At 43.7% G+C, this 22,865-nt stretch overlaps 1 protein-coding gene across 1 annotated transcript in view; it reads right to left on the bottom strand.

Moving 5' to 3' along the window:
• Window positions 1-22,865, bottom strand: part of CMTM4 (CKLF like MARVEL transmembrane domain containing 4) — a 58,747-nt gene that overhangs the window by 13,162 nt on the left and 22,720 nt on the right. The window contains exon 2 of the mRNA XM_070612063.1: window positions 3,062-3,238. Coding sequence (XP_070468164.1) covers window positions 3,062-3,238 — 177 coding nt within the window. The remainder of the gene's footprint in view (window positions 1-3,061; window positions 3,239-22,865) is intronic.

Below are 22,865 nucleotides of genomic sequence, written 5' to 3' on the forward strand. Positions count from 1 at the left end.
TGACTATATCCACGTGTCGGGAGGGTGGTGCACCCAACTCCAGGGGGCCGACTCCAGCCCTTGGGACTCTTCTGGACGCTGCACTATGCGTCTCCTCCATTTGGCTGTTCCTGAGTTGCATCCTTTATAACAAGCCAGTAATCATAAGTAAAGCACTGTCCCAAGTTCTGTGGGTCATTCTAGGGAATTATCAAACTTGGGGAGGGCGTGTGGGAACTCCCCCATCCGCAGTTGGCAGGCAGAAGGGCAGGTGAAACTGGTAAACAGTTAGCCATTGATGATTAGGGAGCTAGTAACTAAAGGTTTTTTTTCTTTTTTGCAATTACTGATTATAGCTTTTGGTTGCTCACCTGCCCATTGCTAACTGTGCTGCTGAGGCAATGTGCTCTCTGCCTCCAAGTTGGTTCCTATAGGTAACATCTCCCTGGTGCCTGGGTCACCATGGTAATGGGGGTGTGCGCTGTTTTTCATGAATTAGAACTCCTCATCCACTTCAGGCCAGTTGAGACCACCAACCCATCAACTGGGCCCAGGCAGATGCCCATTAAGTGACCTTTTGACGTCCAGAAGCTAAAAACTCTACCCTCAGATCATGCTAATGCCGCCATTTTGTGAACATGCGTCCTGTGAAGAGGCATGGAGTCTGACTACCCTTGGGCAGACCATGAATTACCTCACCCCTCCTCACCTCCAATCATCTTTCTCTACATTTCAGACTACTTTGCCCCCTACCCCATAGATATCCCTGAGTCCCCATTTTCGGGCAGGCAGATTTGAGACTCATTCTCCTGCTTCCTCACTTGCCTGCCTTGTGATTAAACCCTCTGTCTGCTGCCATCTCTTTGTCTTGTTGTTTGGCTTTCTGGGTGACGGGCAAAAAAAACGAAAAGGGTTGGGTAACACAGGTCACCAGGAACCCCATTTTGTGGCTGGTGTCTGATGTGGGGGCAGTCTCCTGGGACTGAGCCCTTAACCTGTGGGGTCTGTGCTAACTCTGGGAGTTAGTGTTAGAACTGAATTGAACTGTTGGACACTCAGTTCATGTCAGAGAATCAGAGAATTGCTTGGTGTGGAAAAACTACACAGATTTGGTGTCAGAAAAAAAAAATCACACATCTATCAAAAGTGGTGTCAGAAAGGGGCTGGCCCCGTGGCCGAGTGGTTAAGTTCACGCGCTCCGCTGCAGGCGGCCCAGTGTTTCGTTGGTTCGAATCCTGGGCGCGGACATGGCACTGCTCATCAAACCACGCTGAGGCAGCGTCCCACATGCCACAACTAGAAGGACCCACAACGAAGACTACACAACTATGTCCTGGGGGGCTTTGGGGAGAAAAAGGAAAAAAATAAAAAATCTTTAAAAAAAAACAAAAAAGTGGTGTCAGAAAATACCACACAATGAGTCATAGCCAAGGTCTCAGGGCTCTGCAAGTGGCCCCTCTGGGTGACTCTAGACTGTTCTCAACTCACCACAGCACCCAGCCTGGGTTCTCAGATCGGGAGAGGTCTGTAGGAGGAGCAGAGGCTGCTGAGAAGGAACACCAAGGAGGAAGAAGAAAAACCAGGAGAGTGTGGTGTCTCACAAGAGGCAAGAGTAGAGAGTACGGCCGGCAGGAAGGACTATGCGTTCCATAGCAGCTACCCCTGAAAGGTGTAGTCGGAGAAGACTGAAGAATAACCAGAGGATCCAGGCACACGGCCCAATGAGCCTGACCAGAGGACTTTCAAGCACGTGAAGTCAGGCTAGGGGACTCGGGGGAGGGGCAGTAGTTGTGCCTGGGAAGGACACATGGGAGGCTTTGGGGTGTTGACACAGCCTATCTCTTGACCCAGGTGGTAGCTACACAATCTTTATGAGTCTTCATTAAGCTGTATGTTCACTTTTACAAGTTTTCTGAACATGCTGTGTTTGACAATAAAAGGTGAGAAAAGAGATTTGGAGGCAGGGAGGTAGAGAAGGCATGCACAGACGACCCTCCTGTTTATGAAGTCTGGCTGAGCGGGCCATGACGGGTGCTGAGTGCCAGCTCAGGAGAGTGGGGGCCCCCCCAGGCTTTCAGTGGTCGGAAGGAGATGGAAGGAGAGAGGGACAGGGTGGGGAGGAGCCTGTGGCACTAATCAAGGTAAACACAGGTGGGGCCCATGGGTGTGTGAGCTCCTAAGATACAGAGAAAAACACATCCAGCAGGAGAAGTCCCACAGATTCATAAAAACAAAACAAAACAAAACAGTGGTCTCAGCACCCTCCTCTCCTCCTGAGCCCTCCCAGCAGTTGTGGCGCCCGCAGAGTTCTCCCCTCAGAGGCAGAGGGTGAGGCGGCCCATTGTGCTTTCCTGTGTCTCTCTGACCGATTCCCTTTGAGCTCACGCACATGCTTATTTGCAAAGAAATATCAAGAAAACCCAGTGCTATTAAGTTTCTTTTCTCATTTAGCACAGTAAGGACAAGTAACACAAGTCCAGGACAAGGAGCCTGGGAGTGACCAGCCCTGAGCTTCCCACGCCCATAGGGAGGGTAAGGCTACCAACCAGGGTGAAGGACCCAAACTATGGAGAGAAGAGGACACATGTCCACTCAAGACTCTCTGGTCAAACCACCAACCCTCAGGGTCCTCCCAGTTTCTTTGAATTTAAAAACATTCCTAGGCTTTGCAAGTTATTGGCATTTTCTTCATATTTACAATTCTTCCTGAATCAATACTTTTGTAATCGGCTTTTGGGTCCAGTACGAAAATATGAAAATATATTAATTCCATTTTTTCTTTCCCATATTCTGAAAATACCAACATTATCAATCTTCTCAGAAGACCACAAAACTGAAATGACATCTCTAAAGGGGTCAGAATAATTGCTATGATGTTTCTACCGCTGGTGAAGATTCGATGTATTTTATAGTTTTATTTAACCCAGTAAAGAAATTTAACATTTCACAGTTGAGTTACAATGGAATATTTAAGTATCAAAATGAACGGGAACCAAACATGACATGGAGAGATTCCAACTTCCCCTTGGAGCCCAGGAGCACCCGATCCTTTCATGGTCAGAGAGGGGTGACTCGTACTCACTGTCAGGTTCCAGTTGATCTGGGGGATCCTCATGTGAAGGTTGAGACTGAACAGAATCAGCAAGACTCCAGTCACCACAAATGCACTACAGCTCACAAACTCAAAAAAGTAGAGGCCTTCACACGGGGAGCACTCCATGATGGTCTCTATGCAGATGAACGCAATCAGGGCCAAAATCTAGGAAGAAAATTGGAAACATGCATGTATGTGTATATTTAGTACACATCCATGCACATATGTGCCTGGCACATTTAAATATAACTCAACCACCACCACCACATACACCCGCAGAGCCTTCCTCTGGGGACGGCAGTATCGCTGTCAGGAATGTGATCTGATTCAATTCTTACGTAAGAACCGGTAGAGGGGCCTTAAGGAAAGGATCAAATTCCTAACATGAACTGAGCCCCCCACAGCACACTGCGATGTTCTGAGTCCTTCCTCTGCCACTAGTAAGGGGACACTGCCCGTGCACGTTTCTGATTTATAGTCTCTACCACGGTTATGCCAAACATTTCGAGGGCAGTATCCTGATGGTACCCATTTTATGCCATCTGCAACTACCTTGCTGGTTTACACTGAGCTCACACAGAATGACTGGGACCCCTGATGGCCTCAAGAGAAGGGTTGGTATAATCCTCCTTCCCCCCAATTATAAACTGCCTAAAACTGAGGCCCACTTAATTAATTCATGAGCTTTTTTAAAGTTTATCGTTGGACTTGATCACAAAAAGATGGACTGGCAGTTTATAACAACATTTAAAAATCTCCCAATAAGAGAATGAATTTCTTTCTGAAAGACCAAAGTAACATTCCAGCAATATGTCCCAGGAGGCGGCAGATCATAAAGTCAAACAGGTATCAGTGGGAATTACCAGGTGAACATTTAAAGGAAGATTTCAGGGGAAGGGTGAGGCTCAAAGGCTGAGGTAAGGGCCCCGTGATCAAGGGAAGATCAGGTGGTCTTGCACCTGACACCAGGTCAGTCTTGGGCTCCTGGCCCCTACTCCACTTCTTTAAGTGGACACCTCGCAGCTCATCACTTGTCAAGCCTGTGCCAGAGCTGCCAGGCCAGGCCCCACCTCAAGGGTCAAGGAAGTATAGGCAGAAAGCTCTGTGGTCCCAGGTTTGTCCTTAGAACCAGTAACATCAGCATCACCAGGGAGCTTGTTAAAAATTCAGAATCTCCACCTCCCCTCCTTGACCTAGAGTCACAATCTGTTTTTTTGACGAGATCCCCAGCTGATTAAAGTGTGGAAGCATATGAGGCACGGGCTGTTCTGGGGCCCTTCTCCAACTACTGGAGTCCCACTAGTGCTTTTCAATGCTCTGCTCAACGCCGCCTTCTCCCTGTGTCTTCCCTGATTGAGTCTCTCCCTGCCAGACATGATTTGATTTCACCCTCTCCCAGGAAAGCTTGCTCGTCTGTGATTGTATTCTACCCATCTTCGTACTTCCCATTACGCATCTCTCTGCCTCCCGAGCTTTTTGAGAGCTTGTGCTAGTCCGTCTCTCTCTACTCCCAAGGCACCAAGGACGGTAACTGGCACACCGCTCGCAAATGGGGGCTCAGGGAGCCACTAAACACCTACATCAACAATTCCTGCCCTACCTGTCAGTGTCTCCACATGATAGGAAGGCTGGCTCTGCTTTTTCCATTGTCGATACTTCCACACACTGATTGTAAAAGACACCTTTCCTAACAATATGTAGTCTTTTCACATTTCTGAGTCAACACATTAAAGATATGGGTCTTTACACACACACCTTGTGCTTCTCCTAATGGCTCTCCTTATAATTCTCTACAGAACCAGAGACTTTAAAGCTCCATCTGAATTACATGCCTGACTTGCAATCAATTCACAAAGAAATAGTTCATATAAGGAAAACTCCTAAACCTTTTTTTTTTTTTACCCCTGTAATTGGATCTAGTAATCTTGGGCAAGAAATAACACACTGTTCTGATGAGTTACAAATGTTTCTGGTATGCTAACTTCAACCATATTTGTGTGGGAAGATAACACCTACATTCTTAAATATTAAAATAAAAATGGTTTTAAGAATATGCAAATCTCATAGGCCATTCAGTTTAGCAATGAACAGACACAAATCCCTGCTCTCTAGCTCATATTCTAATGAAGGAGACGTTTTTAAAGATTAAACTGAAAATACAGTATGTTAGGCAGTGATAAGTACAAAGGAGAAAAATCAAAGCAGGGAAGGAGAATGAAACGTAACCAGAGCAAGGGTGTTTGAAATTTTAGGCAGAGTGACCATGGAAGTCCTCACTAAGAAGGTTCTAGATTATTACAAAGCTTATTATGGTTTATTACAAAGGATATTAAAGGATAGGAATGAACAGCCAGATGAAGAGACACACAGGACAAGGTCCAGAAGAGTCAGAATACAGCAGCTTCTGTCCTCGTGGAGTGTGGAGAGCACCACCCTCCAGGACACAGATGCATTCTAGTTCATCAACTGGAAGCTCATCAACTCTCCGGTTCAAGGGCTTTTGTAGAGCTTAATCTGTAGCCCCCCTCCCGGTCCCAGAGGCCGGTATGTGGGGTGTGGTTCCCCTGGCAACCGGCCCCCATCCCTAGGTACTTTCTGAAAGCCATTTCAGTAACACAAACTCAGGTGTCGTTGAAAGGGGGTTGTATATCAAAAGACATCTCTTACAACTTAGGAAAATTCCAAGGGTTTCAGGAGCTCTGTGGTAGGAATGGAATGAAGACCAAAGATATCTATCTTATTATAAATCACAATATCACAAGTATTCATAGGTAGGGAGAGACAGATAGACGATATACACATACACACGGCTATACACACACAATAGTCAATCACGGAATGATAGGTACTTAGGTGGTTTCTAATACTCTGTTTCTAATAAGCAGCATACTTTTTTTGCCTGCCTTTTGGTACAGCAAATGTCAAATTTTCCTCCAGCACAGTATATTATAACAATTATTTAAGTAAAACTTACATACTAACAGACAAGAAGAAAATAAAGACTCAAAGTTAAACTAGAAGCCAACAACTTCCAGGCAACCAAAGAGTCAAAAGGAACATAACAATTCTGCAGTGGACAAACGTCGCACACAAAATTGTAGAGACGTTCAACAGGACGCAGATAAGCAATAGCTATCGTAGCTGCTAATCGGGAGATCACGGGCATCCTTGGAGACAGTTCTTTCCATGTAGCACCGACCAATTGACCAGGAGTAAATATTTTCACAGTTGATAAGCAGATTGACATTCAGAGGTCGTCAGATTTCCACAACTGTGACTAATTATGATTGGCAACATCAAAAAGCAGGAAGGGAAGGAGAAAAGAATTGGCTGATTAAGTTACTATGAAACGTTTTAAAATTTCATAAAACCCCGTTACCACTGGTGGGAGTGTCAACGGTCAGGACGTTTGTGGAGGGCGGTGGCAATCACGAGTCCCGTTCACCAGGACACCCAGTTCCCCTCCTCCCGAGCGCAGGGCAGGGTTGGAGATCTGTGCTGTGAGATGTTCCCAAGGCGGCTTTGTTCTCAAGATGATGATGCTTATGCTACAGAACTCCACACTCGCCCCTCCAACTTCTTTTCTATCACAACTCCTTTTGCCAGGTGGTGACAGAATAGCAATGGGCATTTGGGGATTTGGCTAATTGGAAGTTGAGTGAGAGAGATGTTAAATTTGGGTTTAGCTGTCACTTCCACATGTAGTTATCGTAGCCTTCCCACTGTAGGAATGGTTTCCAGATATGCTCTGATCTGACATCATGACGAAGAACCAGGCCCTAAAATTCACAAGATAAATGTGTCCTGCAATGCCAAGCTATTAGTATGCATGTGGTGGGGAGAAACGGGGTTTGAAACATAGAGCCAGACGCTAGTCTCTGAAGAATTCTTTAGATCATCAAATGCATAACACTGTATGTGAGCAATTCTGCTTCATCGGTGCCTAAATGGTAGTTGTGCCCTGTCAGGAATATACTCAATAATGCAGACTATGCAGTTATGACCACATTATACATTTTCTTCCTTTTTGGTGGGAAACACATGAAATGGAATTTATCAGAATTTCAGGGTTTGTAGGGCAGAAACCTGTAGCGGTACTACAAAGAGTGGGTACATATGTGTGGGAGACTACGATTCATGCATCCCAGTGTATCAGATCGCATCGTGGTCTATCTGACAAATCTCGAGTGGACAAAGTCCGACAGTCTCAAATAAAATGGCACACAAAACTGCCTCCAATGCACTGAAACAGCCTGAAGAAACAAATGTCCCAGTGACAATCTCCTACACATATTCATCAGTAAGTTGACGTAGGTAATATAGTGTCAACCTACAAAAACAGAAGCCAGGTTTTAAGAGGCAAAGCGTTTATTTGTGATGAAACAATTGCAATTCGGGAAGCACAGATTCAGGCAGAAATCCAAATAGTGTCCCCAATACAGGAGAGGGGCTCAGAGTTTTTATGGGAAAAAGGGAGGATGAGGCGAATTGCATTAAAGAAGAGTTCACTGGTGCTAGATGAGGTAAGGGTGGGTTTGTAATTCACAGATTGGCTTGACGTTCAGTCAGCAGGCAAAAGGCTAGACTTGGGCTTCATTGATTGGTTAGCCATTCGGTCATCAGCAAAGTCCAATGCCATCAGTCCTTACAAACAGGACATTCTTGTCCTTACTGACTTCTTGGAGTGTTGGTGGTTTGGTCCAGTTTGAAAGATAAAGAAAACAAGAGGTGCAAGGCAGTTCCTCTTTCTGAAATGGCTGCTCCAGCTCTGTTTGAATATGGCTCCACTCACGTCATCTTTCACAAGACCGTATTGATTGTATAATGATGTCGCTCGATACAATGTAGTGGCGGTCTAAAATCTCAATGGTTCTTGTGTACATCTACATTTCAGATTGATTTTGTATACTTTTTCAGAATTAACTGATCGTACTAAAATTCGAATACGATCTATTTTAGTGAAGGTCAAAAACAAAAACAGAAAGAAAACACTTTTTAAATTCATAATTTAGTGCTTCTCATTCTAAATACTCACTATTGTACCTAGTTTTATAGTTTTAATTTTATCTATTTTTCCTTAAAGTCGGCCTCCAAAATTGTACGGGTCTCAAGCCCCTCAAAACCTGGATCTGCTTCCGAGTTTGCACAGTGAACGGTGAGGGGATGAGGTATCCACTGCTTCTGGCGGCAGCCTTTAGGAACCATGAACAGTTTTGCCATGCGCCCTCCCCCTTCCACAGCAGCCAGCAGTGCTCCAGGTCAGGGGACACTCTGAGGAAGGCGGATGGGCAGCTAGCTTCCCAGCGACCTGAGATGAGTGTGTAACATGAGTGAGAAGGAAACCTTCCTGGTGTTAAGCCACTGAGATTTTAGATTTGTTAGTACAGCATAATCCAGCTCACATTGACTAGAAAAGACTCTTTGGCCTTATGTTAAATTTGCACAGGTCCTGGGTATCTATCACGAAACGGAGAAGTTTACAGGATGAATATGTTACCACCCCACTCACTCTTGAAGACAGCAAATCCAAATGGTTTTTACAGACAAATCCTTATCAGATTGTCAAGCTAAAGACATTGACGATGTTATTTAAACTCCTTTAAGACAAAGAAAAGCATAAAATATTCAGAATTTCAGGAATCCATCTATGTGGTAGGATTGTAGAAAGAGTTTTTTTTTTTTTTTAATTTAGGCTTCTTTTATTTTCCAAAATTTCTACAATGAGTTTTTGTGTTTTTACTTTAAAAGTTAAATATTCTACGTATAAACACTTTTCTGAAACATCCAGGTTTATTTTCAGTTAAATGTTAGTGACCTCCAAGAATCAATCAAAACAAATAAGTTTTGAAACCATTCATGAATATTTTTAAATGACATTAAAAACTTTAATGGAAAATGAAAGTCACTCTGCAAGTCCACGTTGGTCCCATTTCTTTATCAGAAGAGTTCACCATCTCTAAAGCTTCCCGGACAGCACACAGTCCTACTTCCTGGCCACCACTGCACTGTGAGCACAGGGAGTGGGCACAGAAGAGCCTCCAGGCCGGCACATAATGCGGAGGCCAGCCTTGCCCTCACTAATGTGATGACAAGGACCCCCAGGAAGGAACGGTGTCCCTAATATTTATGAAGACGTCTTTGAAGATTACACAAAATCCTAATCTTCCTTGATCACCAGTTTATCAAAGGATCTAAGGAAACTTCTTTTAAAATATACGTAGAAGCAAAAGTCACAGTATTTAAAAAACAATTTTAAGGAGTCTAAAAAACCACCAGATGCAAAAATGACTATCCACTTGAAGACGTCTATGACAACGTGAATCTGTGGTGGCTCCTATGGGGCCCGACAACTTCCTCAGTGACCCTCATCGCTGTGTGGCACCTGGAGGCTTGCTGTGCTTAGGGGCTCAGCTCCAACCCAGCCAACAAACCCCATCATACACACAAAGACAGATAACCAGCCAGGTAGCAGGGGCTCAGCGCCCGGGGAGGCATTGAGAGTTAGAAGACGGAAGGCCTGGCCACAGCAGGCGGCCTCCGGGAGAGCACCGGACTCAGGTGTTCTCAGAGGAAAAGCAGCAGAGGAAAGTGTGTGGGAGGGAGTTCCTCTCCTTCAAACAGTTCCTTGGTTGGGGGTGAGGTAGAGGGCAGGGAGAGACCATGGTTCCCCTCACCAAAGTGCCCCTGTTTTTACGTTTATATTCCCACTAGCAGTGGTTCCTAAACTTTTCTGACCAAAGGACAGAACACCTGTGAATAGCATGCTGCGCTAACGATCCAAGGGAGCGTATCTGCAAATCATCTGTGTGGTTTAGACATTGGGAAAATATTTCTGCTGTGCTTAGAGAAAAAAAATTTTTTTAAGTTTGTAAACTACTAATGCAGCCTGATGCTTTGGGTTACGGAGAAGCCGCCCTGAATTCACACACTGTGGGGGCTGTGGCCCCCGCCGCCACCAGCTTTAGGTTTCCTCGTGCTAAGCCCCATGATATTTCCATCCTAACTGTGTCCCTGGTCTTGGGGTACTCTGAGCACACCAGCACACTGACAGTTCTGAAAAGCCTCACAGTAAAAGACCTGTTTACCTTTACTAGACACATGGATTGTGTTAACTGAACACTAATCTTTTTTTCCCTACACACCTATTAACACTTTACACAGCAGTGTTTGGAGGGAAACCAGTTTGGGAAACAAAAAGCACGTGCTGGTCAGTAACTTTGTCAGGTCACGCACAATTTACAGGGTAAAATACAGAAGCTCATTTACCCAGGGTAGCAACTACTAGGGACCCTGTTAACTGAGTGACACACACACAACAGAGTCCAAAGTGCCTGCAGAATCGGACCAAGTCCTAGTCAACTCTAGCACGTTCAAAATTAAAATGTCTCTCTTCCCGCCAATACTGAAAAATATCTGAGATGAGACATGGCTTGTATTTAGCCACAAAGAGCCAAAAGGCAAGCTGTTAAAATGCTGCTTCTGCTGGGAGACCTCATGACATGCAGAACAGAGAATCCAGAGAGGGCCCAGGTGGTGACTGCACTTCAGCTCCATTCTTACCACCTCACAGGGGATGCTAAGATGGGATCCCGGAGCCAGAACTACAGGAGAGGCACGAGGCCTTTCCCAGGGGTTTTGAGCTGCTCTGTATATGCATATGTTTGCTAACTGACAGATCACCTTAAAACTAAGCTCCCAGGCCAGAAGCCATGTTGTATGGTCTGCAAAGGAGCTCAAATAGCATTGCCAGATACCTCAGAATAACAATGGCTTGCGTTTAGAGAGCATCAATAATGGAAGGGTGCTCTCAGGCCCTGTGCTGGGCATAGTCCATTTGTTATCTCTGATTCTTACGTCCACTCAGGAAGCAGTGGCATCTCCATCACGTGGCCCAGAAGGTTTGTCCAAGGCCCCAAGGCTAGTTCTTCCACATACCTCATTCTCCTATACCCTATGCCTGACACATACCTTACGCAGGGCCTAGTCCCTCCCTGCACCCTTGACCATGGACAAGAGCATGACAGCATAATTTCCCTTCAAGGAACACAGTGTGAGGCCTGGGAGCCAGTGCCGTGAGGGTCTCTGACAAAGCACACAACTTGCTTTACTCATTCTCAAAGGGATCTAACTACAGTAACATCTTAATTTCTCCAAGAAAACTAATTCTCAAGGGAGGCCATCCCACGTGGAAGGTAGATGTAAAATATTACCTTTCTCTCCCCCGAGGCAATAGAGCAATGAGCAAATATTTTTTGCTTGCGAAACAAAGGCACTAATTGCAGGTGTAAATGATTTAACCTGCAGCCAATGTCTGTGCATGTGATCTTTGTTGCCATTGTTTTTCTCCAGCTAACTAAACAGTGTGCAAGCTATGGATTTGAGAGATGCACAGAATTAAAAGAACACTACCTGCTCTGGAAGGGCAGGGACCCCCTCAGGAGCCAAAGTCACCCAGGATAACAGGGAGCACAATATAGGCAGTAGGATTAGTTAAACAAAGGAGGCAAGGGGCGGAGGTAAATAAGTTCCCTATTGTTGAGAAGGAAGGGAGAGATGAAGACAAAAGCAGGGTGCTGCCAAGGGCTCAGGGCAGTGGGAAGGGAAGAGAGGCCCAGGGCGGCAGCAGCGGCTCTGCCAGGTATGCCCAGGGGGCAGCTCGGCCAGCCCGGCCAGCCACACTGCAAGCTGTGCTCACGTCAAACCCCTGAAGGCTTTGTTTTCCACTGAACACAGAAGGGCTCAGGCCATTAGCGCTCCAGGAAGCTGTCGGCTTAGTTTGGTCTGAGCTCAGGCGGTGTCGCAAGGCCTACCCAACCAGTGCTCCTGACACATTTTTCAAGCAGGGTTCTACTGTGTAAATAATTTTGTTATTTTGGAATCCTAAAACCATACATAACTTAAGAGCTGAACTCATCAGGAGAGTGCATTTCAATTTCTTTTTTTGGCAAGACTCTCACTTTTAACATAAATTATTATACTTAACAGTGTAAGTGAGCTCTAACACACATGTATTAAACCCACAGGTTACTCATTGACAGTGTCTGGCCACAGCACAGAACACTCTTGGACAAAACATAACAGGCTTATTTTTGGACATTCAACTACCTAGAACACACAAACAGTATTACTCAACGAGGCGCAAAACATTTTCTTGTTTTTGAAAAATGTCTAAAAAACATTATGTGGTTTGATGATATAATCGCACATGATTTCAGAAAACCACAGGACGGTCAGCATCTTTCTTGCCAAAAGAATGCCCACAACATTTTACTGCAAATGCCACCGTGTCCAAGAAGCTACATTTTCAGACCGTTTGAATTAGTAATGGAGCAAAAACAATGCACATGCAGAGGACATAGGAAACAAGCTGCCTTCAAACACAGACGTCTGAAGATGTTTAACCATGCTGCTGGCTCTTGGGTTTTCTTGTCCTTCCTTTCTCATGTCCTAGCTTCACGGATGAAGCTGAAATCCCAGGAGGCAGCGTCACATCCCCACATGATGCAAAAGTCAAACCATCCCCCTGTCCTTCCTCTCCCAGTGAATTCTCGGGCACCTCCCCATCCTAACATCCCTGACAAACCACTTTAACCAAACGGGAAGAAGGGCGCTGCGTATCTCATTGGATGAGAAACCAGCAGGCCAAGAATAGCTTTTTGCTAAAGATTAATTAGGCCAAGATAGTGAAGTGCACATCCTAAGAGGCCAGGAGGAGGTCCAGCTCAGCCATGAGACCCACAGCGCTAACAGCCCCCAGCACCTCCCCGGGGAAGCTCCTGTGGGGGATGCAGTGAGCTAAGGGTTAGCGGTACAGGGAGGAGAGGGGCCTCCTCAAGTGGCCAAACTCTTAATGTGACTCCCAGGGCCTTGGGCACAGATCCAAGGACTTTCGGACCCGGACCTTACCACACAAATTCAAGGACTACCTATCAGCAGTCTCTGTAAAAGATGTCCCCAGCTCCAGAGACAACAGTGACCCTCCTAAGAAATTTGACATTCGCTGAGCCCTTCCACTGTGGGTCAATGCTGTGCTGGGCACTGCCACAAGCATTCTCTCATTTTATTTAATCTTCATTCCACTCTGTAACGGAACATGGTTGGCTGGTTGTTTTTTAATTGAGATACAATTTACATACCATGAAATTCGCCCATTTACAGTACACAATTGTGTTTTAATATATTCAAAGTTTTATACCATCATCATTATGTAATTCCAGAACATCTTCATCACCCCAAGAGGAAGAGCGTTTTTAATCCCCATCCTATCGATGAGGAAAATGAAGACAAAAGATGTTAAGCAACCCATCCAAGATGGCAAAGTCTCCAGCAGAGCTGGGCTTGAAACCCCAGTCCCTGAACCCTTAACAGCACTGGGTGATCACCCCTCCACCCACCCTTGACCTCCACTGCTCCCTTCTCATCCCGCCTTCCCATAGATGGTGGGTGCTCCCCAGGGCTTTGCCTCTGCTGCTTTCTCATCAGACACATGTCCCCAAAAGGTTTCCCTGATCTGGATTCCCACTCCTAAATCTACTTCTCTAGGCTGAACTTCTATCTAAGCTCAGATCCAGGCTGCAACACTCCCCCTCACTGGGCATCTCCACCTAAATGTCCCCAGACACCCACAAATGTGCGCACTCGGCAAAAAGCCCCTTGCCTGCCTCAGTTGATAGCATCAACAGCCACTAGCATAGCGACTTAGCATAGTGCAAAGGGTTGGGACTCTGGAGTCTCACAGTCCTGAGTTCTGATTTCAGCTCTGCCGCTTAGCTCTGTGACTCTGGGCACATTACTTCTCTTCTCCAGGCCTCTCTTTATTCATCTGTAAAATGGATGGGGACAATTCTTACTCTTATAGGGTTGCTATGAGCATTAAATCTAAAATACTTAGCAGCATGCCTGGCACATCAGAGTGTCATATAAATGGGAGCCGTTGTCATCACTATGTGAAGGGTCCAAGAGAACTCAGACGCAGCCCATCTTCACCAAGCTGAGTCTGGTGGGGGGATGTGCATGTATATGTTGTGCAGAACTTCCTTCCCTCCGAAGGCTCGATAATATTCCATTATATCTATATACCACATTTTGTTTATCCATTCACTTGGGTTGCTTCCACCTTTTAGCTACTACGAATAATGCTATGAATATGGGTGTAGATGTATCTGTTTCAGTCCCTGCTTTCAATTTCTTTGAGTATATACCAAGAAGTGGAATTGCTGGATCATATGGTAATGCTACCTTTAATTTGTAGGAATCAAAAATTTAAGCCTAAAAGAAGTAAAAGCATAAAAATCAAAGTAATTAAGTAAAAACTCAAGCCCTAAATTTAAATAGAAAATGTTAACATAAACTTTTCTTTTTTTAAAAAAATAGCTTCATCTACTGAAAAGGCCTAGAAATAATAACAATGAGCACCCCTAGTGCCCAGACGAGGCCTCTAAATATTCCCCACTAACAGGAACAAGAGCTTCTAGGAGAAACGACCGACTCAAGGTCAGGGGCAGGACATGCACAAGAGAAGCACATCAGAAAGCAAGGACACTGTCAACGACTCCTGAGGTTGTATCAGAAGGACCCAGGAGTCAACTTGAAGGGGCTCCCAACGGCCAACAATGAGACAAGATAAGCATCAAAATATATAAACAACATCTAAATTTTGGTTTCTAAATTATACTTTTTTTCACTGAAAGTGGCCACGGCTCCTCGGAGAATTCCAGGGCTGAGGTAGAGGAGTCTAAGATGAGCCTGGAAATCCTATGCTCAGAGAATGATGAGAACATGTCTAAAGGACAGTGGAGCCAGTTCAAAGGGGCTCCCACTGGCCAAATCCGGGACAATCTGAGCACCAAAATAAATCATCGTTGGGGCCGGCCCAGTGGTGTAGTGGTTGGGTTCAGCACATTCCGCTTCAATGGCCCGGGTTTGTGGGTTTGGATCCCAGGCACAGACCTACACTATTCATCAAGCCATGCTATGGCAGTGACCCACATACAAAATAGAGGACAGACTGGCACAGATGTTAGCTTAGGGCTGGTCTTCCTCAAGCAAAAAGAGGATGATTGCTAACAGATGTTTCCTCAGGGCCAATCTCCTTCACAAGAAAATAAATAAATGAATGAATGAATGATAGTTAAGTATCAAAATCTGTAAATAAAACATGAACCCATGAGTCCATTTATTTATATAATTTATTATACATTATAATATATGTCCATTTATTTACATAATTCTGTTTATTAATATAAACAAACAGAAGAGAAAGGAAAACTCTTCCTTACAGTTGAAAATCCAGCTAATAAATACAGAAGAAATGACGGATTTATAAAATTGCCATTTGGCAACGATCAACACAATATTTGATTCAAGCACAAATCATCAATGAATATTAAAATGGCTAAGTGAAAGTCTGAGAAGTTACAGGATTTTTACATAGTCTAGAAGTATCTCCCCACCAAAATACTTATTAATTACACGGGAAAAAAATTGTAACTTAGTGGAGAAGCCTAGCAGACATCACTTTACCAGTTAAAAATCACCAGTAATGGAACAAAGCTACATCATTTGCCTCTGATACGATGCACTGAAAAAAAGGGCATCATCATTTCTGCAGTATTCTTGACAATAACACAAAATAACCAGACTCTAAACAGGAGAAAACATCAGACAAACCCAAATTGTGGGACATTCTACAAAATAACTGGCCTGTATTCTTCCAAAATGTCAATGTCATGAAACACAAAGGCTGAGGATCTATTCCAGACTCAAGGAGATTAAAGAGACGCGACAACTGAATGCAACACATGATCCAGGATTTTCTCATACTGTAAAGAACAGTTTTTAGACAACCGGGGAAATGTGAATACGGTCTACAGTTGAGCTGTAGTATTGTATCAGTTTTCTTTTCCTGACTTTGATCATCGTACTGTGGTTACGCAAGAAAGTGGTCTTGTCTTTAAAGACACTGAAGTATTTAGGGATAAAGAGGCATGAAGTCTGCAATATACTCTCAAAAGACTTGAAATATTATATAAATATGCATATACACATGTATACAAACACACATACACAGAGAAAAAGAGAAAGTATAAAGCAAATGTGGCAAAAAGTTAACATTTGGAGAATCTAGGTGAAAGTATATATTATTTGTACTATTCTTGCAACCTTTATGTAAAATAAAAATTCTTTTGAAATGACCAGAAAATATTGAAATATATTAAATACATACGAATGCACGAGTTTGCATAGGCATTACAAGGGGGAAGAACCCCACTGTTCACCTGTGGAGGTTGCTAAAGTATCAGCTTGTAAATAGGCAAATTGATAAAAAGGAAAAGAATCAAGCACATACCTTGCCTTTCCTGTACAAACTGTATTTCAGGGTAATCAAACAGATGATAAAGAAAAGTTCCTTACAGCATTCCAGCTAATAAATGCAGAAAGAATGAATCAGACAAATCACCATTTTGTAATGGACCTACGCCAGAGTTTCTCAATCCACCAGAAAACTAGATGACGTTAACTTTGCTGGACTCAACCAAAAGATATTCTTTTTTCTGTCCACTTACTAAAGTCATTCTTCTAACTCCCACTCAAGTCACTGAAGCTTTGTCTGGCTCTTTCTTTAGCCCAAACCAGTCTTACTTCTCTCTATACTCCCTGCAGCTCTTGGTGTGCACTAGCCGTTCACACACTTCGTTCCTAAGGGGATCTTTTCAAAATTCTGATACCCACGCTGTACTCCAGAAGAAGGTTTCTCAAACTCGGCACTATTGACATTGTGGACCAGAAAATTTGTTGTGATGACTGTCCTGTGCATTGTATGATGTTTAGCAGCATCCCTGGCCTCCACCCACTAGATGCTGGTACTCATGCCAACCCCAACGGTGACAACCAAAAATTGTCTCCAGATGTTGTCAATATGTCCCCTTGAGGGGGAAAATCTCCTCCCACCTCCAGTGGGAACCACTGATTTTGATCATCAATGCCTGTTAAGCTACTAGGTAAAAGGATGACAAGGAATTTTAAATAGATGGGTCAGACTCACAACACTTGCACCCACCCATCAATCTTAGCCTCACTGAAAGGGAGAGAATCGGCATGACCGCCTTCCGGTGTGGATGCAGAAGGACGTCCACAGCAGCACCTATAAAGCTTTCTTGCAGACCCTCCCCCAAAATCAAGCCTCCAGAGTTAACCAGCTTATAGGAAACAGAAGAGGTAGAGGAACATGTTAAAATTACACTAGGATGAGGCCAGCAACCAAATCCAAAATGTGGGAAATTCTACACAACAAACTACCCCATTTCATCAACAAACAAATGGCATAAAAGGAGAGGGGGCTGTTACAGATTAAGAGAGACTTATGAAACAAACCAAGCAAAAGCAGTGTGTGGATCTTGTTTAGGTCCTAATTTAAACAAACCAAAAAGGCATTTTTGAGATCCCTGGAGAAAAATGAAGACATACTGGATATTAGATGACATTAAGAAATTCGTAATTGTTTAGATGTGATAATATTCTGGATGTGTCATTTGGGAAAAAAGTAACTGTTAGAGATGTGTACTAAGTATTTACAGTTGAAATGCTATGGTATCTCAGACTTGTATTAAAATACCACAACCAAAAAAAAGAGAAGACAGTTGATGAAACAAAAATGCAAAATGTTAGTAACTGTTGAAGCTGGGTGAAGGGAAAATGGGGATACATTACACCATTCTCTTTACTAATGTGATGGTTAATTTTATGTGTCAGCTCGATGGGTCACAGGGTGCCCAGATTAAACATCGTTTCTGGGTGTGTCTGTGAGAGTGTCTCCAGGTAAACAGTGGACTCAGCAGACTGCCCCCCCCTTTGCAGGTGGGCATCATCCAATCCACTGAAGGCCTGAGGAGAACACGAAAGGCAGAGGAAGGAGGAACTCACTCCTTTCTTCTGGCCTCACTGCTGGAGCTGGGACATCCCGTCCCATCTTCTCTCGCCCTGGGATTGGGATTTACAGCACCAGCCCCCCCGGATCGCAGGCCTTCTGACTCAGATGGAATTACACCACTGGCTCTCCTTTCTCAGCTTGCAGACAGTACATCATGGGACTCCTCAGCCTCCATAATCACATGAGCCATTTCCTCATAATAAATCTCCTTTTATATCCTATTGATTCTGTTTCTCTGGAGAACCCTAATTAATCCAACTGGTAAATGTTTGCCATTTTCCATAATAAAAAGCTAAATTTAAAAAGAATGGTGAAGAACTTATATCCAGAATATACAAAAAAACTCTCAAATCTTTACTATAAGGAAACAACCCAATGAAGTGGGTAGAGGATGGGAACAGACACTTCATGAAAGAAGATACACAGATGACAAAGACATGCATGAAAAGATCCTCAACAACATTACCCATTAGGGAAATGCAAATTAAAATTACAGTGATAAACCACTTCACACTCACTAGAATGGCTATAATTTTAAAGACAATACCCAGCGATGGCAAGGATGCAAAGCAACTAGAACTCTCATACACCACTGGTGAGCATGCAAAACGGTACAGCCACTCTGAAAATGGTTTGGTAGTTTCTTATGAAGTTAAACATACACTTACTAAATGGCCCAGTAATCCTACTCCTAGGTATTTGCCCCAGAGAAATTAAAATTATGATCACACAAATACCTATACGTAAATGTTTACAGCAGCTCTATAATCCTCCCCAAAATAGAAATAATCCAAATGTCCTTCAATGGATGAATGGATAAGCAAACGGAGGTATGTCCATAAAATGGAATACTACTGAGCAATAAAAGAGATCAAACCTGGGGCTGGCCTGGTGGTGTAGTGGTCAAGTTCATGCACTTTACTTCAGCGGCACGGGATCTGCAGGTTTGGATCTCAGGCGTGGACCTAGCACCACTCATCAGGCCACGCTGTGGTGGCATCCCACATAAAATAGAGGAAGACTGGCACAGATGTTAGCTCAGTGACAATCTTCCTCAAGCAAAAAGAGGAAAGATTGGCAACGGATGTTAGCTCAGGGCCAATCTTCCTCACAAAAAAAAAGAAGATGATCAAACTATTGATATACATAGCAACATGGAAGAATATCTCAAATGCATCATGCTCAGTGAAAAAAGCCAGACTAAAAAGCTACACACTGTATGATTCTATTTATGTGACATTCTAGAAAAGGCAAAACTATGGGGATGGAAACAAGATCACTCGTTGCCAAGGGGTGGATGGAAGTAGAGGGAAGGACTGACAACAAAGTGGCAGCAGGAGACAATTTTGATGGGTGATGAAATTACTCTGACCTTTGTGGTGGTGGACACACGACTTTATATATCTTCAAAACTCAGAATTGTATACTATAAAAAGTGAAATTTACTGCATGCAAATTAAAATAAAAACAGAAAAAAAGAAAATGTTGTGAAGCCTATTCATAAAAAGGAGCATGCATAAAAGTCACGTTATAAACCAATTTGTATTTAGTGTGTGTGTACATATGCCCTCAAATATACACGTTAATAAACATGTACAGAAATAAAAGTGTAATGTACAATGTGAAGAGTGCCCATCTCTGACTAGTGAGATTCCAGAAAATTCTTTTTCTTTTTTTAACTTACTGGTATTTTCTGATTGTTTTTCCTAAAATAAATTAGCATCACTTGCGTGATTTCTTTAAAAAGTAATTTTAGAACAAGCAGATAAAAAGACAGACACAGGCTCCTCCAGGAAGCCTTTCCTGATGGCTCCACCCCATCCTCTCCCTCTCCAGCTTCCCCTCAGTCTCCTCTTGGCACCTACCACAGGCTGCCCTGCGGCTCGTTCTGTGCAGCCGTGGCCTCTCCTGCTAACCGAACTGAACGAGGAAGTACCTCCACGAGTGCCTCGTCCCTGTGTCCACTCCAGCTGACTGCACGGTGGCACTTGTCTCAGGAATCACGTCTATCTGGTCCCCTGCTCTACCCTCCCGAAACAGGCACTCAGTAAAGAGCTGGTCAGTGCCTGAATGACCACCTGGGAACAAACAGGCATCTAATAAATGACCATCAAACCACATCCACATGTAACTGGACACCAACCAAAATGTGATAATTAATATTTCATGTCGGCCTACAACACAGGTTTAGGTTTGGGACGGCCCCTGCCCACTTAAGTTTCTAGAAATTATTTGGGAAAAAGCATACAAGGTTGGCTCATCACTGCCCTATCTGTGGATAAGAGACTGAGATTGTCATATGTAAGATGATAAGCTTCAAAATTATCCCAACAGGACAGAAGGCCAGGCCAATGCCACAAGGTGGACTCTGAATGGCACGCATTCACGGTTCAAAGATTCAGCTACAGGAATACAGAACAGAGGAGAGCAGGCTTGACAAAAGCAGTCAAGTGAGCACAGACCTGGTGATTTCAGACGACATCAGTCACGCTGAAGCTAAATGTCTGTCAGTTGAGGATGAAGCCAAAGACTTAAATGTTGGTGCTAGGGGTTGAGCTGAGTGGTCACAAATCTCTTCTCATCTAGGATGCTCCATTCTCACATCTACAGGCAGAAGGCTGTTCGTTAGTTGGAAAAGATATGAAGTCCAGACCCTATTAAAATGGATATTTTTATGAGTCCCTGCACATGCCAGGAATATCCAGAGTGATATTTAAAACATTTCCTTACTTCAAAAGCAAAAACAAAGCACCACAGCACTATGATTTGTCTCTAGCCTAAGCAGACCAGGGCCCCAGCAGCGTATAAGCCAATAGTCTATTTGCTACAGACAATAAAAACGAAATTAGAAAACTTCCACATATCACAATTTTGGAATTCCAGTTCCAGTCAATGGAGTAAGTACGCCCCACTCTGTCTCTCCCACTGAATGCTGCTATAAAATCTGGAAACAATGCATGAAGCAGCTATTTCAGGACTCTGAAAAACAAACAGTAGCAGGCAGATGGGGGAAGAAGACCAGAATTCAAAGTGCCACTGACCCAGCAGTGAGTTTCCTATTTTTCCTCCAGTATTCCCCAGCTTAGACTCAAGGCAGCCTCAAACCCAGAAAAGGGAGCCAGGTGTGGACAGAGAGCGCTCCAGGACAACCCCTCCAGTCCTGGCAGGAGAAGTGGGCAAGGGGATTCTTAACACTGTAAATATTGAGGGAAGTCTTGTTTTTCTGCTTTTAATTTTTTTCCTTCATTCTCTCATATCCAGACCCCAGGTAATCCTTAAGTGGTAGAGGCAACTGCAGCAGGAGCCTGTTGACACCCAAAACTCTGAGGAAAGGGGCTCTTCCTCTGTGATCAGAGGAACTACAGCTCCAAGAGGGTGGACCTGGACCTGCTTTTCTCTTTCCCTGTATTCCCAACGTTTGGCCTCGGACATGGGCACAGTTGTGGGAAGTAGACAGTAATAACTAAAGTGCCAACTTTCTGGACAGAGACCTGACGAGGGAGTTCCAGGAAACTGGAAAGTAACAAGGAGACAGCAGAAAGGGAAAATGAATCCATATGGTTGTTTATTAACTCAGGGCTCCCCCCAAGCTGTGCATGCGTGCCTCTGACCATAAGACCATGACAAGTGAACTGTGGGACAGGTCACCACGCAGGTCCCAGCGCAGGCTGGCCGCTGGGTGGCATACACGGACAAAAGATCCAAACAGCACTGCAAAGGTTTTGAAACAAGTGACATTGAATCCTCAACCCACAGAAGGCTGGTCACTTGCTGCCTGCATCCAATCATGTTGCCCGCCTTCTAAAACAAAACAAAACAAAAATCAACATTCTTCACAGGATTTAAACAAGACCAGAGTCTCAAAACACAATAAGCAAATGTCCAGGATATAATCCAAAATTACTTGGCATACAGAGAAGTAGGAAAATCTCAATTCACATGGAAATGGACAATCAGTAGATGCCAATGTGGAGAGGACACAGTTGTTGCAGTTATCAGATTGCAAAGCAGCTATGATAAAAATAGTCCAAGAAAAAAGGATGAACACTTTTGAAATGAATGGAAAGACAGAAAGTCTCACCAAAGAAACTGAAGATATAAAGAACCAAATGGAAAATTTAGAACTATAAAACACAACATCCAAAATGAAAAACGCATTGGATGGGCTCAATAGCAGAATGGAGCTGACAGAGGAAAAGAATCAGTGAACCCGGAGATAAATCAACAGAAATGACCACATCTGAACAACAAGAGGGGAAAAAAGGAACAGAACCTCGGGGACCTATAGGATAATACCAAAAGGTCTACTATTTGTGTGATTACAGAGTCCCAACAGCAGAGGAGAAAGAATGTGGAACAGAAAAAAGTATCTGAAGAAATAATGGCAGTCAACTTCCCATATTTGGCAAAAGACATAAATTTAAATATTTAAGAAGCTCAGCAAATCCCAAACAGAAAAAAATCAAACAAATCTATACCCAGATGCGTCATAATCAAACTGCTGAAAACTAAGCAAGAAAAAGTCCTAAAAGAAGCCAGAGAAAAATGATGCATTATATATAGCAACACAATGATTCGAATGATGCAGATTTATCACCAGAAACCATGGAGGCCAGAAAGAAGTGGAATAACATTTTTAAAGTGCTGAAAAACAAACTGACAACCCAGAATTCTATAGCCACCAAAACTACCCTTCAGGAATAAAGGTGAAATAAAGACATTCTCAGATAAAAGAAAATTAAGAGAATTCATAGACAGCAGACCTGCTCTAAGTGAAAGGCGAAAATTTCAAAACTTCAGACGAAATGGAAATGATACCAAAAGGAAACATGGAACATCAGGAACAAAAGAAGAGCAACAGAA

The sequence above is a fragment of the Equus przewalskii genome, chromosome 3, assembly GCF_037783145.1.
Source record: "Equus przewalskii isolate Varuska chromosome 3, EquPr2, whole genome shotgun sequence".
Lineage (NCBI taxonomy): Eukaryota > Metazoa > Chordata > Mammalia > Perissodactyla > Equidae > Equus > Equus przewalskii.